Below are 15,202 nucleotides of genomic sequence, written 5' to 3' on the forward strand. Positions count from 1 at the left end.
TTTGGTAGGCATGCAGAGATCACAAACAGCTAGGCACAAGCAGCCACATAAGAGAGTTATGTCTCGAATGAGATCTGTACTCTGTAGCCCCGTGCCAATATAGGGCTTAAGACAAAGTGGTTATTAATTCATGGAAGGCTATAACAAGTAAACCAGTAAGTGTTATCATTCTCCAAACTGTAGTGTCACAGGGTCTGTGTGTTCATGCATCTATCTGTACATAAGGTGCAAACAAAAAATAAAACAGGGCCATCTGCGTTTGCAGTTAAAATAGACTGACAGATACATTTCAAGAGCAACTCAATACAAAACTGTTAACTGTGGACGACACCATAAAGCATTACATTTGATTACAATAGTCCACCATGTTCAATTCATCATAACATTTAGAGACGTACAAATATACACTTCTATATAGCCAAAAACAAGAAAAAAACATATACAGTGAGGGGGAAAAGGGGTGGGTGGGGGATTCAGATTTTACGGGGGCCAGTTTCGAATTGCAGCCGTCCGTAGGTGCCCTTTGAGAGCGGTTTTGAAGGAGTCAAGGGATTTGCATGTCTTAGCGTTCCACATTTTGGTGGAAATTAATTTGGTCCCTTGTTTGTGCCGAATCTGGGTTGCACATGGTTTGTTGAACTCCCTCTGATGTTGTGGGTGTGGACTTCGTTGTCATTAAGGAAGTATTTAGACAGGTACATGGGTATCTTGGTGGAGTATTGAATCTTGTGGACCAGACCCATTGCAAGATGCTGTACTCTGTCGTCAACCCTAAGCCATTCCAGCCTGTCAAAGTGGGCAGGGGTGAGGTGGGTTCGGGGAGTGAGGCCAAGTAGTATATCCTGACCAGTTTGTTTTGGGAAATCTGGAGTCTTGTTTTAAGGGCCTTTGAGGTGCTGTGGTACCAAGAGGTGCATGCATAGTCGAAGAAACCTTGTACAAGGGCTCCTGTTAGGGTCTTCAGGGTGTTTTTGTTGACCAGTGAGGAGATCCTGTATAGGAATCTTGACCTGGTTGATTTCACCTGATATAAGCCACAATCACAAAGCTATGTGTGATACAGAAAGGGAGGGGACAAGTTGGTGATATGGATAAGTTGGTGATAATGCATACCACTAAATAATTTACCAATTGTGGTGACCATTTTGTGTAGCATTTACTGCCATTCATTTCTGATCTTGCACTTGCATAAATTGCATAAATTGTCATTTATAAATTGCAGTGGTATTGTGAGTGCACACCTGAGCGGCATGCATTATAATAAATCAGATTTTGGTGCATTTGAACTCATGTTGTTTCAATATAAAAAATATATACATTATTATTATTGTTATTTTATATTATATTGTTTAGACTGATGCTAGGTTCTCGGTTTACCTACTGTATAAGTATAATCCAACATTACTAAGGCACTATACACTCGCTCTCTGCATTTGATGTTCTGTATGCGTTTACCGTAGTGTGAGTGAGTCACTTTAGATAAAGTTGACAAATTGTATGATGATTTCATTCACAGCTACTGAGCTACAGTATGTTTGTGTGGAGAATGAGAACCCTGTGGATACACAACAATGCACGAGTCTTTTTCACTCCTAAATGTGTGTCTTGTAGCCTCATTCTACCTTTGCTCTCACATCTTGGTTACAGGAGAATGCATGTGTTTATCTTCACACTCCTAAATGTCAATGGGCGTTATAGTCTCATTATACCTTTGGCTTTTTGCGAACACATCTATCAGTGGGAAAAAGCAAAAGGTGAAGGGTTGGGCCCTTGGTTGACCAGGGGGGGGGCACAGCTGTTGGTCTCGAGTGTTGGTTCTTGCCTTTTAGAAACTCAACCAGGCACAGAGGGGCTCCAATGACCAATCACACGGAGGGATGTGAGGGTCGACCAAGCCAATAGCGACAGAGTTCTGAGTATAAAACCTACAGTCACTCACTGGGAAGCGTTGGGCAACTCCTACAGTACACTTGGTGAACAGGCTCTGATCCCGGGATCTGTTATTCATTTTTCTCCTGAGCAGGTAAAAAAAACTATTACTAAGCCTCTACCCATAACTCAATGGGAATAATGATTTATTTTTATTTTCACCGTAGAAATATGGAAAAAACTAAACTTTGACAATGCCTCCGGAGAATTTCCTTCTTTTGTCAAATGCATTCCTCCACTGGTGTTCTCTACACTGGAGCATTGAAATATTCTTCTTTTCTATTTTTTTTCCACTTGAGGACTTCTCTGCAGTGGGAACTATGGGAAATCAATGGGAACTACTCAAATCAACTTTTCTAACAGCCTTAGACTACTTAGAGCAACAAAATGCATGGTTTCCTTTGAATTGTTTGGGACATCTTGTCTGTCTGTTAAATTATGTCAGCACAGTGTCAAAAAAGGCAGTTGTGAACAGCTATCAGTTGTTGCTGACGGCAGCAGGTCAGGTTGAAGTAGCCCATGGCATACTTAGGAGTGCTTGATTTAGTCTTGGAACTCTTGGCACCACCGGAGATGCAATGCTGACCTTTTGGTGTGGCAGGGAGAGTCATGACAGTAAGAGGGTGGATGGGAGGGGGGAGAGTGAAATGGGAGGCGAGTCAGGCAGAGAGACATGTAAATTGATACAATTGGTATGCCTAGCATTTGTTGCGTTTATCACCCTGTTCATAATGTGCAGCGCATGCGTAATCTGACCGATTCAGCATTTGCAGCTCTGAAATGCACTGCAATTCAGTTGTACCAGAAATCTGATTTCCTTCTAGAATGCACTAAATGATTTCTAGAGCAACTATAGGTGATTCCCATGGTATGGGGGATCACAGAATATTCCACAGATATTGAATAATCTGTGGAATCAGATTATACAATAGCCATCGAGCATCTCTAGCAGAAAGGGAAGAGAGAAAAGTGTGTGCTTCGGTTTGTCTGCTGAAGCCTGTAGCACTCATGGTGGGAGGAACACTCTGATGTGGACACATGGAAAGGCAAGCTATAAATAACAGGACAGGTGGTCAGGCAGACAGGCGAGCAATGGAGACCACACAGCTGTCAGCAAGGCAGGGAGACGGGTCCACAGAGGGGAGACACTGAGAAACAACGGACAGCTGTTGTGTTGGTGAACTTTGAGGGAGGGAGAGGGGAAGAAAGAAAGAAAGAGAGAGAGAGTGAGAGGGGTGGACAGAGCTTGAGAAGTGATGAGAAGTGGTGTGAGAAGGTGTCTGGTTTTCACCAGGAGGCTCATAGACAAGGCACTTGAGGCTCTTGGAGAAACATCTGACGTGAAATATGGTATTTACTGGATCTGGTCCCAGCTATTGTTACTTAAAACAACTCTTATGTACTTCTCTTACACTGTGGCTAGACAAGCTTTCTGAATGTTTATTACACTTGGCAATTATAGTGGTTCTGATGACAATTCCTCACTCTCCTCAGGCGGAGTAAAAAGCGCAACCATGGCGAAGAACGTACACAATGACTACAAGATGAAGTTGGCGTCGGACGAGGAGTTCCCCGATCTGTCCCTGCACAACAACCACATGGCCAAGGTATGGATCGACACAAGCACTTTAGCCAGGCATCAATTGTATCAGCCAAGGATCGGTACCATAGTTCCACCATGACAATTGCACCTTTTAGCAAGGCATTAGCCTCCTCCAGCACGAGAACCAGAGAGCTTAACCCCCCAGAACCATTATGCCCTTTAGCAAGGCATTAGCTCTTCCTGTACAATAACCAGACAGCTAAAACCCATTAGCATTATGCGTTATGGTTATGGCAAGGCATTACCTTTCCCCAGCACAGAAACTACATACTGTAGACATGCTAAAAAACTCGCAAAACTATTTTTCCAATTCTAGAATGCATGACACTTCACAAGAGGATGTTGGTGCTACTGTAGTTGCCAAACTGAAATAAAATGTAAATCCTTGTACCACACATAGCTCTTTCTATTACTGGACACTAGTCTATGTCTGATCCATGTGCTCCTTAGTATAGCTTGCCTGCAATGTACAGATGAGCTAAGAAATTTTGCATTTTCTACTGTTGCATTCATTATAAACCACTTGGGACCAGAGGAGGGTTAATGCAATGTAGCTGTGTTAATACTGACACTGATGTGATGTGTTCTCCAGATCCTGACCAAGGATCTGTACTCCAAGCTGAGGAGCAAGCAAACCCCCAGCGGCTTCACCCTGGACGACTGCGTCCAGACCGGTGTCGACAACCCCGGTGAGAAACTAAATCATCACTATACACTAGTGTCACATATTACAGGACGGAAAGAACCAATAAAGTCACTTCACTTCGACATTATAGCATTAGACAAGGCAACAAATGCCATCAATGCCACTGATGATGCCAGAGGAAAGTGCTATAACAAAGGAAATATGAAGTGTGCTGATATTCGTGGTTCATGCGTTGCTAATGGGTGTTTTTAACTTATCTGTGTCCCCTCCAGGCCACCCCTTCATCATGACCGTCGGCTGTGTTGCTGGTGATGAGGAGTCCTACGAGGTCTTCAAGGATCTGTTCGACCCCATCATCTCAGACCGTCATGGTGGATACAAGCCCACCGACAAGCACGCCACCGACCTCAACTTCGAGAACCTGAAGGTACGGAGGCGGAATCAGATCCTATTACATATACACAACTCAATGAGCCGTTTGGAGGCAACGTGAGGTTTAAGCAGTGGTCGTAGTGAAATGATGACTCAACTTAATGTTCTCTCACGCTTCCAGGGTGGAGATGACCTGGACCCCGCCTACGTGCTGTCCAGCCGTGTGCGTACCGGACGTAGCATCAAGGGATACACCCTGCCCCCCCACAACAGCCGTGGCGAGCGCAGAGCCATTGAGAAGCTGTCCATTGAGGGTGAGTACGAAACGACGACACTCTGCAAACAACACCTTTATCTATGAATTACATCATAATGTTCTTGCTCTAAATAGTAAATACGTTTAGTTTATTTTTGGGTGACACGTTTTTAAGATGCCATCTGCATTTAGCAGTTTGTTAGACGTTAACAGACGTTGAGAGTAAATGATTTATGACTAATTCTGTCTGCGTGTGTGTTTTTGTGTTTGTTTCCCGTTTGGATTCTCAGCCCTGGCTTCTCTGGAGGGTGAGTTCAAGGGAAAGTACTACCCCCTGAACGGTATGACCGACGCCGAGCAGGACCAGCTCATCAACGACCACTTCTTGTTTGACAAGCCTGTGTCTCCCCTGCTGACCTGCGCTGGTATGGCCCGTGACTGGCCCGACGGCAGAGGCATCTGGTGAGACAATAATATTCATTATACTTATATTTTTGTGTGTGTGTGGGGGGGGGGGGGGGATTACTTTAAATGTGTCATTCAGAATATCTTATGCCATAGTAGTATAGACATAGTATAATCTAAAATATAAAGATGTGTCATTTTGCTAGCAAAGGATTTCACTTAATTTGCCAGCCTTAACTTGTGAGAGAATGAGAAACCGATTATGTAGTAAAAGAGGGCAACTGTCTGTCTCTTTTTTCCACATAGAATGTTTCATACCCTTTTAAAATATTTTAAATGTCCTGCACATGGTAAATGTCTTGAAACTGAAGTGGAAACTCTCTCTCTGGATCAGGCACAACGACAGCAAGTCCTTCCTTGTCTGGGTGAACGAGGAGGATCACCTCCGCGTCATCTCCATGGAGAAGGGTGGCAACATGAAGGAGGTCTTCAGACGCTTCTGCACTGGCCTGCTGAGGGTATGTGCATGTACATGTACATACCACCACCCATGCGTGAAATCAATGCCCTGCACCCTCCCTCAAAAAAATGCAGATCGCTTGCAGCTTTTAAAACAGGCCTGAAAGTCCACATTTCCGCAGGCCCAAGGGAGAGGAAATGATCACCTACCCCTCCTTGTATATACAGTGTTTAATCTTTTCCTGTGACGATATTTAAAAAATTCAAAACACAAAAACAAACGAATCCTCACCCCGTGTATGTTCTCTTGCCAGATTGAGGAGATCTTCAAGAAGCACAACCACGGCTTCATGTGGAACGAGCATCTGGGATACGTTCTCACCTGCCCATCCAACCTGGGAACTGGCCTGCGCGGTGGAGTGCACGTCAAGCTGCCAAAGCTCAGCACGCACGCCAAGTTCGAGGAGATCCTCGGCAGACTGCGTCTGCAGAAGCGCGGCACAGGTACAGGGAAACAACAAATGTTTTATTTTATTTAATTTTTTATCCGTTATTGGCTACTGTGCAAATCACAAGCAGTGATGGAAGAAGTACTCACATTTGCTTTACTTAAGTAAAAGCATCAATTGAACAAAAATAAGTCTCTTACAAGTACAAGTTCGGTATTCAAAATGTACAAAAGTATTGGCATCACAATTAGTATCAAAAGTAAAACTAGTGAATATGCAAAATGTCCAAATGAAAGTTTTCAAAATGATGTTTTGTAATAATCAAAATCTAATAATGAAATTTTCAAATAACTGTAGTGGAGTAAAAGTACAATATTTGGCTTTGGGATGTAGTGGAAGTACAATTATTGAAAATTGGAAGTACTACTCGAGTAAAGTAAAACATTTCTCAAAATTGTACTTAAGTACAGTTGCCTACTTATGTACTTGGACAAAGGCAAAGAACGTATGAGATTGTTAATCTGATACATACCACCACTGTTCTTCTTGATGGCTAACCTATGCACTCCCTCTCTCCCTCCCTCCCTCCAGGCGGTGTGGACACTGCCTCCGTGGGTGGCGTGTTCGACATCTCCAACGCTGATCGTCTGGGCTCCTCCGAGGTGGCCCAGGTCCAGATGGTGGTTGATGGCGTCAAGCTCATGGTTGAGATGGAGAAGAAGCTGGAGAAGGGAGAGGCCATCGATGGCATGATCCCCGCCCAGAAGTAAAGTGGACAGACGAGACAGACTTCTACTCTGTTGTGTTGACTGAATCACTGTCGCATAATTCTGTGCTTTTTTATATACATTATATGATCTAGCCTCGTTGTATAAGTTATTTTCCCGGTATCTGCCGACTGGCTACTATACTCCGTCAGAAAGACACTCCACTTTTATCTCTGCTTCTTCTTTTCTTATTCCTGAATTTTTACTTTCATGACTCTTAACCTAAAAGCTGTCTTCTTTTCCTTTCCTAAAAGCTTATCTTTTCCTTTTCCTATTTTATCTTTCCTCCTTTATCATTTCCTCCCATTCTATTCACCTATGTAACATCCTGGGATCAACCTTATGCATAGTCTGGTCATGGCTATGTGTATGCACCTAAATGAACAACTGTTTTGGTTGTACAAATTGAATTGAACAATTAAAACATGCCCCATGAAACAAACTCATTTACAGTTTTCTTCCTTTGACTTGTTGGGGCCATGCACGCCCACAGCCATATGCAAACATAAATAAAAACTACGATATCAAACTACAGCCAGGAAAAAACCTAAGAATATGAAAACATTAAGAATTTGAAAGTCTTTATTTTTGCTTCACACAATATATCCTCGGAGACATGCAGGATTGCAGGTCGGTCATTTCTGCAGTTTCAGCCCACAAGTATGTTTCACTGATAATAGCAACTGTTTCAAAAACACTATAAGAACTCTCTAGTGAATTCTTTAAGCATGGCCCTAACAGTATGTATCTATTGGAACAGTTCAGAAAGTTGGGCCCAGGTGAGACAAAATGTTGCAAAATATTAGCCCTCAGTCAATGTCACCATTTTAAGACATTGGTGGCTAACTGTTGCGATGTCCCATGAAGCAAACCAAAATCATTGTAGTTTTTTACTGCTGTATATCATACAAGTCTGCTAACACATGTATTTCCATTCCAAATGGCATACTTAAAAAAGTAGTTTCACCTTCAAGTAATACCAGTTGATGGTATGCAACAAAATTAGGAATAATTTAAGAGTTTGGATAAGTAATTCTGTCTAGTAGCTATGTCCTATGAGCAGCTGAGGGCATCAGTCAATTATAGAAAGTTCTCCAAAGACAGCCAGGTCATTCAAAGTCACATTCTTGACATAACCCAGTGTCTTCGAGCAGTTCAATATAGCTCTCTCACACACTGGGAACATACTTCAACATTTTAGAATGGCTTGACATTCACCGGCATGATTGGTTAACAGTCATATACCATTCAGTACTAGTGGAATCTGATTGGTCAACAGTCAAATACTCTGCAGTATGAAAGCCCGAGCAAGCAATCATTTGGGTGGGGTGGTGCCTGGCTACAGTGTTTTTTATACAGCCTGATTGATGCTTTGTTTTTATCAAACATGTTGAGCAAAGAATAAATCAGGCTCGAGGCTGACTATGGTGTTAGTGTTGTAGAGCGAAGGTTTAAAACATAGGGCAAATGTTGTGGAACTCAATAATTAAAGATTTTTGAGTGTGGGACATGATCAATTGGTTTAGATAGTTGACCAGAAAATAGAAGTGTAACAATCAATGCAACCTAAGGGTCAGTGAATAACAAGCAAGTTCTCAGAAAGGGATTTGACTGCTGCAACTGAAAAACATAAAAAGATGAGTTCATTATAAAATTAACCAAGTTTGATTTATTGGGCAACAAAAAGAAATCAGAGGGCATCTGGGGTTTTTTGGTGGCAAGATGCCATTGGTGTAAAACTAAATGAGGAAAAGGTAGTTAACTGAACTTTGGTTTAACGTTTGATACAAAAACCTACCGTTATGTTACCATATCAGCAAAGAAAATGTTCTTTAGAAAGTGGATTTGAACTGTAGTTACAAAATCCTTTTTTGGAAGGGATCTTCTAGACAAGAAAAAAGACCGTTATTTGGCTGCAAGTCCATAGTAGAACAATTAAAATAGATGGCATGTTCCATCAAACCTACAAGTAGAGAACTGCTATGTACGGTGTTGTATACAATTACAGCATATCTACTGTGAACTGAAGCCAGATTTCCCAAGAATAGTACTAATCACGGTTTGTATTTTTTACTCACTTAGTATGATGGCCTTGTAATGCAGACATTCAACGCTGGTGTATGCTCTGCTGTCCAAAGACAGGATCCTAAAAAACACAATACTACATTATGGTCCAAACAGTGGTTCTATAAGGAGACTAGTGGAGTTCACATGAACAAACCATCCGACCAGTAATCAAACACTATGTTTACATAGGAACAGCAACATTAGAAACCTGTTGTGGCACTGATGTGATCTTCTCAGATCAGGCTGTCTAAACACGCAGGAAACATTACATGGTTTCTCTACCCTGTTTAGCAAGGCACCCAGTTGCAGATGGGCATTGAATGAAAACATTACATTGCTGTAGAAAAAAAAAAAAAAAATCAACATGAACATAGGCACGTGCCTATCAAGGCAGATTTGCGTGCCTAACCATGTCGATTTGTGCAGATGCCTTTGCAGTTTGACCATGAGTGTCCTGAATTTGGCATTGCATGCCCAAGTCTTGCTGGCCGGCCGGCACATAAAAATAAATAAAAGAGAGATAAGGATAAAATCTAGAATGCCAATCTGTTCTTCAGACATCCAGGTGGCAAAGAGGTAAAATACCTGTTAACCACAGTGGAGACCAGACTGGGGTTCAATTCCTCCACGGTGACTCCGGCTTGGCCGGGTTGGGTGGAAAGCCAGCAGGGCTGCATTCTCTGTCGCTACACTAGTGACTCCTACAGGGTGGTCAGAGCACCTGTTCAGCAGGGAGTGGAACTGGGAGGGAGAAGTTGTTCCTCTGCAGTCTGCACGCGTCACTGTGGTCGCGGTGAGACTCGGATGAAAAGGATCAGGTCCATCCATCCAGGAAATACGTGGTTGTCTACTCCCTTCCCAGACCAAATAGTAGGAGTTGGCACTTGGCAGTAACAGGGACTATACAAACATGGTGGGAATTGGCAACCACTAAATTAAAAAAAAAACCTCTATAAATTGTTTCCTGGTATGCTCCATAGTAAAACATAAAACACTTCCCATAAAAGGTGCATCCCTCTTTGTAGCATTGTTAATCCCATTCTACAGATCTAATGAGCATGCCTGAATCAAATAGTCAAATGCTTAAGCCTGATTTATACTTAGTTGCTTGCCAGTGTCACACACCAAAACTAGCAGATCTACAAGCTCACAACACGACTCACAGCCAGCGCGCAAGGAATTATAAATCAAGACTTAGAGTTTGGTTTAAACTACTTGAGTACCAAGGTGGTGGGGTTTACAGCATCAATACAGCTAACATAAATCAAGTACATCACTTAATGGTATAGTTAATTGCGATTAGTTTTTTCACTCTTTTGTCACTCTGTTGTTCTATGTTTTGAACCCCACTCCTCTGCTACATAAGTAGGATAAAATGAACCCTAAAAAAATACTGTTTGGTTCAGTGTCTGCATGCACACAAGATGGAAAACATGAACCAGGTGTGCCAGATCTGTGAAAGATCATACATCTCTACTTGTGAGGGCACTGGGCTTTTAAGGGTCAATAGCATTATTATTACTGTATTCCAGAGGAAGAGAATAAGGTAACGTGACAATGGAGAGCACAGGATCAGAGCAAAAACATTCTAACCTTAACACATGGCTCAGAGTAGCAGTACTCCTCACAATCATCTCAGCTCAGGACTCAGACATTAGGCAGCTTTGAACGTCGGTGACCAACGCAGAAGCCAGGTTGGTACAACTAACAGATTTCAGCTAGGATGGTGGCCAAACACGAGTCAAAACTATACCAGAAATGGTATGAATGTGCAAGCACGGTAACTGTCCAACTGAACAGAGAAATGGGCATTGTCAGCTGAGTGATGGGCAAAACTGTAGCACCCCATCTACTCTACAGCTTCTTTCAGTCCGTCAAGTGTCTGCATTTCTGCATGTCTCCCCCTGGAGCCTGGAGGTCAGACCACAGCCTCACTTCTTAAATATTTGTGGCAAAATCTGTTTGACGCAAACCAAAGGAAATAAATGGGGGTCAATCAACCGCCCATTTGAGAAGCATATAAGAAAAAGAAAAAAACCTATTAGGAGGGAAAAAAATCTAAATCTTAAATAGCAGCTCTTTAAAAAGGAATGGTGACAAATATGATACAATAGGAATAACCATGTTGACACAACAAGTTATCAGTCTTCATCGCCACCAGCATCTCCATAATCATCGTCGTCATCAAATGTGAAATCATTAAAAAATAAGTTTAACTGGTTCTGGTTCACAGATTATGGAGGAGGTGGCGTACTCTAAAGCAGGGGTTCAAAGGTTCATCCATAAGTGTGCCGGTGACAGTCTATGCATGTCTGGCTGTGCATCCATCTGTCCGTGTGTGTCCGTTAATGGTGGCATCAACAGGCAAACCATTGGTCTTAAATGGAGGCGTGGCGAGGCCAAGCCAGCTAAGTCACAGAAGTGGGGAGGGTGAGGGGATGGGAGTGAGGAAGAAGAAGTGGTGGTTTTTCCACATCCTTAATCCTTATCCTTCCTCACTCCCATCGTCCTCATTCCCCATCATCGATCCACTCCTCGTCTGCAGAGCCTGGCCTGGCCTCGCTGCCCCCCACCCTCCCCCGACCTCAGAGCTCCAGCTCCTTGGATACTTTGGTGGCGATGTCTCTGAAGGCCAGTGGAGCCCCCCACAGGCGTTTGAATCGCACGCCGCTGCTCTGGCCCGGCCCACTGGGCAGCTGGCAGACCTCGGCCTCGAAGGCCACGCGGGCGCCGGCCGCACCGTGGGTGCAGGACAGAAGGAAGGGCCCCGCCAGGTGGACCTGGCATCCGCAGCCCTGGGCCGCCTCGCGCAGCGCCAGAACCACCTCGGCTGGGTCCCGTTGGCTCCGTACCCTCACATCCCAGCCGCATCGGGGGGTCCGGGGCTCGGCCGCTTTCTGATGCCCAGATAGATGGCGACTGGAGAAACGCAGGCAAAGGAGTGTGCCGAATGGAAGAGAGAAGTTGTGGGGAAGACGAAAAGAAGGGGGAAGAGTGTGAGTGTGTGTGTGTGTGTGTGTGTGTGTGTGTGTGTGTGTGTGTGTGTGTGTGAGATGAGAACATAAGGTCAGATGGTATTGATTGATGTATTGTGAGCAAATATATGGCGAGATTAATGTTTTATAGATGGATAAATGAGAAAATGTAAATGAGTGAGTGGAGTAGGTCACATTAGGGAGAGGGGAGAAGAAAGAAACAAGTTAGTATATAATATATTAGTGCGTTTGATTATTTTATTTACCATTTTTAAATGTAGGTGTGAATGCACTGTATATGTATCAATGTGGGATACGACCTAGTATGATTGAGAATTTGAGAGAATAAGGTCAATACATAGTCAGGGATTCATCACTGTGACCTTGAAAGTCATGTCAATTCAAATTGTACCTGTTTTCTGTAAATAGTTATGCAAAGTGATAGACAATATTATTAACACTCTCTGTGCTGTATCTACTGAAGACAATTAAACTTTGGGTAAGGATACTCAATCAGCTATATTACAGTTTGGTGGTAATTGTCTCTTACTTACAATCACACAAAATATATTACTATATTACCGTTATATTACGGTTTACTACCGAAACAAATTCCTAACATGTTTACATGTATGGCAAATAAAGGCTTCTGATTCTGATATTTTCACATCACATCGATCAGCAGACACAAGATTGACTTTGTCGACTCACCTTTCTATTCTACATGTAAACAACCCACGAGGAGTAGGGTTAGGTACAAGGTGAACAGGGGCATACATCAAGGGATGAAGTTGTTATTATTAAACACAAGTAAATTCTGGACACATTGCAATCACAGGCATCATCTACCACAGGTCACCATGTCTACACAGTCAAATGTATGGGTCCATGTTTACTATTATCTATTCTACAGTATGACTGACATCACACTCATTAACTATAGCTAGCATCATGGTGCGGTGCTAGTCCATGGATGCTGTTGTTTTACCTGCTGGTTTTAGCATGATACTGAGATGAAGCTAGAGTCTGGGTCACAGCCGTGGCTGGGAGGAGGGCAGACACAGTCAAATCCTGAGAGATAACTTAACCCATTTTGGGCGGGAACCCCTTTTGGTGTTTTAAACATTATGTTATACTTTAGCTATTGAAAAATAGCAGATCTACAAGCTCATAGCGCGGCACTCGGTCTGCAATTTTTGGAAAATCGTGAAAACGTGCCTCAAATATTTGAATATATATTCTTTCAGAGTTTCAGTTTTTTTTATATAAAATCTTTGCTTCTGGGGAGGTCCCTGGAACAACATATTTTCAGATGGGGGCATATTTCATAATTTTTTTGGGGTCCTTGACATGAAATGTTGAGAACCACTGATATAGAAACATGAGGTTTTTCAGAAAAAAATACATTTTTTTAAATTTCCGATTAGGTTCAAACGTGTCCGTTACTCCGTCTGGGTGAGGCATGTGAAAAGGACAGAGTCCTGGCGGTTTTCTCAATCCCACGAAATGTTAATGTACAAAATCATATTATAGTATAACTATCAAGTATAAAAACATGAACTCACCTTGTGACCGGAGATCTGCTGAGTCTCTCAGGTTCGTCTGTGACCCTCAAGAAGAAGACAAAGGCACATGTTAGGAATAAATCAGCCAATGACAACACGCTACAGACCACATCCTGTATCAATGCTCCAATCAGCAGCAAGGCCACATCAGTCAATCACCCAATCACAACACAGGACACCACAATATAAATGCAAACTTCAAATCACAGATGGATCATCACCAACCTACGCTTACAATACCGAATGGACACATAAACAGGATATGGGAAGTTGGGAACCACCAACAAAACAGAATAGAACGGAACGGAAAGGAAAAGGTTAAACAAAAGGACGTGTGTGAATGAAGAATGTATGTGATGCTAGAATATGTAGGGGATGGAGACTAGAGGCTGTCTGGAAGCCTAGAAGCTTCCTTGCTCCAATGACACCATTCTGTAAATTAATGAACTACAGCAACTCTAGAATGGCATTTCTCTATTTTGTGTGCGTGTGTCAGACAAATCCTTCCATAACAAGGGCATTCAAACTGTGCCCAGCCTTGCCTTGTTTAGGGCAATGTGAGATATAAGACATGAGCTTTAAATTCCAATGTATGTAGTCACTCCATTTAAAAAAGACTTAGGCACCATGTACCACAGTGGAGTCTAGGTGTCCTCATGTCGAATAGAATCTAATCCAACAGTGTCGCCACCGGTTTAGCCAAGCTTCTTCACGAACACAATTGGCCGTGTTCGGGGTGGGACAGCGGGCACCGAGGGTGATCTTTGTCGCTGCATGTAGCCTACTCCCTACTGGCTGGGACAGCACCGGTCTTTCAGCAGGGGGTGTTGAATGCTAGGAGGACGGAGGAGGCGCTACGTCCTCTTGGTGGAGGCTCCTCAATGGCAGGTGAGCCAGTAGGGTACCAGCCTGGCCCGCGACATACCAAAGCCTACACGGGTTGTGCATTCGACACGCTGGGATTGATACCTAAACCTAACCCTAACCATAACCTTGTGGTTATAAGCACAACCCGTGTAGGAATTAGTATGTAGCGCCTGGCCCAGTCTGTGAGATTTCTGGTCTAGAGAGGCACAAAAAAAGCATGTTGGTTCACCAATCCGCTTCACCAAACAGCAGAGAACACTGATTGGTTGGTTATTGGTTAGCGAAATACAAGGAATTGGGCTTCCTATTGTATGCCATATCTTCCAATGCGTTTCCCCAGACTTCTCTTTTTGAGCCGAATGCGAACAAAAGCCTGGTAGGGTAGCAGTGGCAACACTGGGGACAAATTAATTTAAAAAATAAGCAAATTAGGAGAAATGTATGTTCTAATGGTTTGGCAACTTTATTAGATCAAAGGGTTCAACTTCAAATATGTGTGTCCAACTAGTCAAGACTTCTCCAACTAGTAGACTACAATGCCAAGTTGCCAACCCACCCAAGGCATCGTTTTTAGACACAATATAATGCATTACCTGCAACCTACCACCAGGGGTCATTGTTACTGTGACATGTCTTAGATTTTAACCACTTTCAAGCGGGTGTCCCTATTTTATGCATTCTGCAACAATTAATAGCGTTTCCGGCCTGAGTGGGAGTTTCATTGACATATTGTGACCCATTGGGAAATCTTAATCCGGAAGCAATAAGGGACGGCTATAGATGAGTGAGTAGATAAAGTCTGGTACGCCCCAGGTCTGCCAGTTATACCGTATGTTGTGCTG

The 15,202-nt window shown here is 43.0% G+C and overlaps 2 protein-coding genes across 5 annotated transcripts in view; one reads left to right on the forward strand and one right to left on the reverse strand.

Annotated features, from left to right (window-relative positions):
• Positions 1–1,870: 1,870 nt before the first annotated feature.
• Positions 1,871–7,328, forward strand: ckmb (creatine kinase, muscle b). The gene is made up of 9 exons (XM_080773069.1): positions 1,871–2,023; positions 3,424–3,536; positions 4,125–4,221; positions 4,451–4,605; positions 4,732–4,864; positions 5,097–5,268; positions 5,606–5,729; positions 5,985–6,174; positions 6,711–7,328. The coding sequence occupies exons 2-9, from the start codon at positions 3,444–3,446 to the stop codon at positions 6,887–6,889; spliced, it is 1,143 nt and encodes a 380-aa protein (XP_080629195.1). The 5' UTR covers positions 1,871–2,023; positions 3,424–3,443; the 3' UTR covers positions 6,890–7,328.
• The window catches only part of mark4b (MAP/microtubule affinity-regulating kinase 4b), a 99,762-nt gene continuing 91,622 nt past the window's right edge, over positions 7,063–15,202 (reverse strand). For 3 of the 4 annotated variants that reach the window (XM_080773064.1, XM_080773065.1, XM_080773063.1), the window contains 2 exons: positions 13,494–13,538; positions 7,063–11,872 (listed from right to left, as the gene is read on the reverse strand). In XM_080773064.1, coding sequence (XP_080629190.1) covers positions 11,539–11,872; positions 13,494–13,538 — 379 coding nt within the window. In that variant the 3' untranslated portion in view covers positions 7,063–11,538. The remainder of the gene's footprint in view (positions 11,873–13,493; positions 13,539–15,202) is intronic. The other variant, XM_080773066.1, reaches the window with a different exon arrangement.

Source organism: Protomyctophum bolini, assembly GCF_963924005.1.
Source record: "Protomyctophum bolini genome assembly, chromosome: 9".
Classification (NCBI taxonomy): domain Eukaryota; kingdom Metazoa; phylum Chordata; class Actinopteri; order Myctophiformes; family Myctophidae; genus Protomyctophum; species Protomyctophum bolini.

Bases quoted from the DNA above. Each gene is read 5' to 3' on its own strand.
- ckmb (XM_080773069.1), top strand. From the start codon at position 3,444: ATGGCGAAGAACGTACACAATGACTACAAGATGAAGTTGGCGTCGGAC. The intron at 3,537-4,124 runs GTATGGATCGAC...TGTGTTCTCCAG, and splicing joins ACAACAACCACATGGCCAAG to ATCCTGACCAAGGATCTGTA. The intron at 5,269-5,605 runs GTGAGACAATAA...TCTCTGGATCAG, and splicing joins CCCGACGGCAGAGGCATCTG to GCACAACGACAGCAAGTCCT.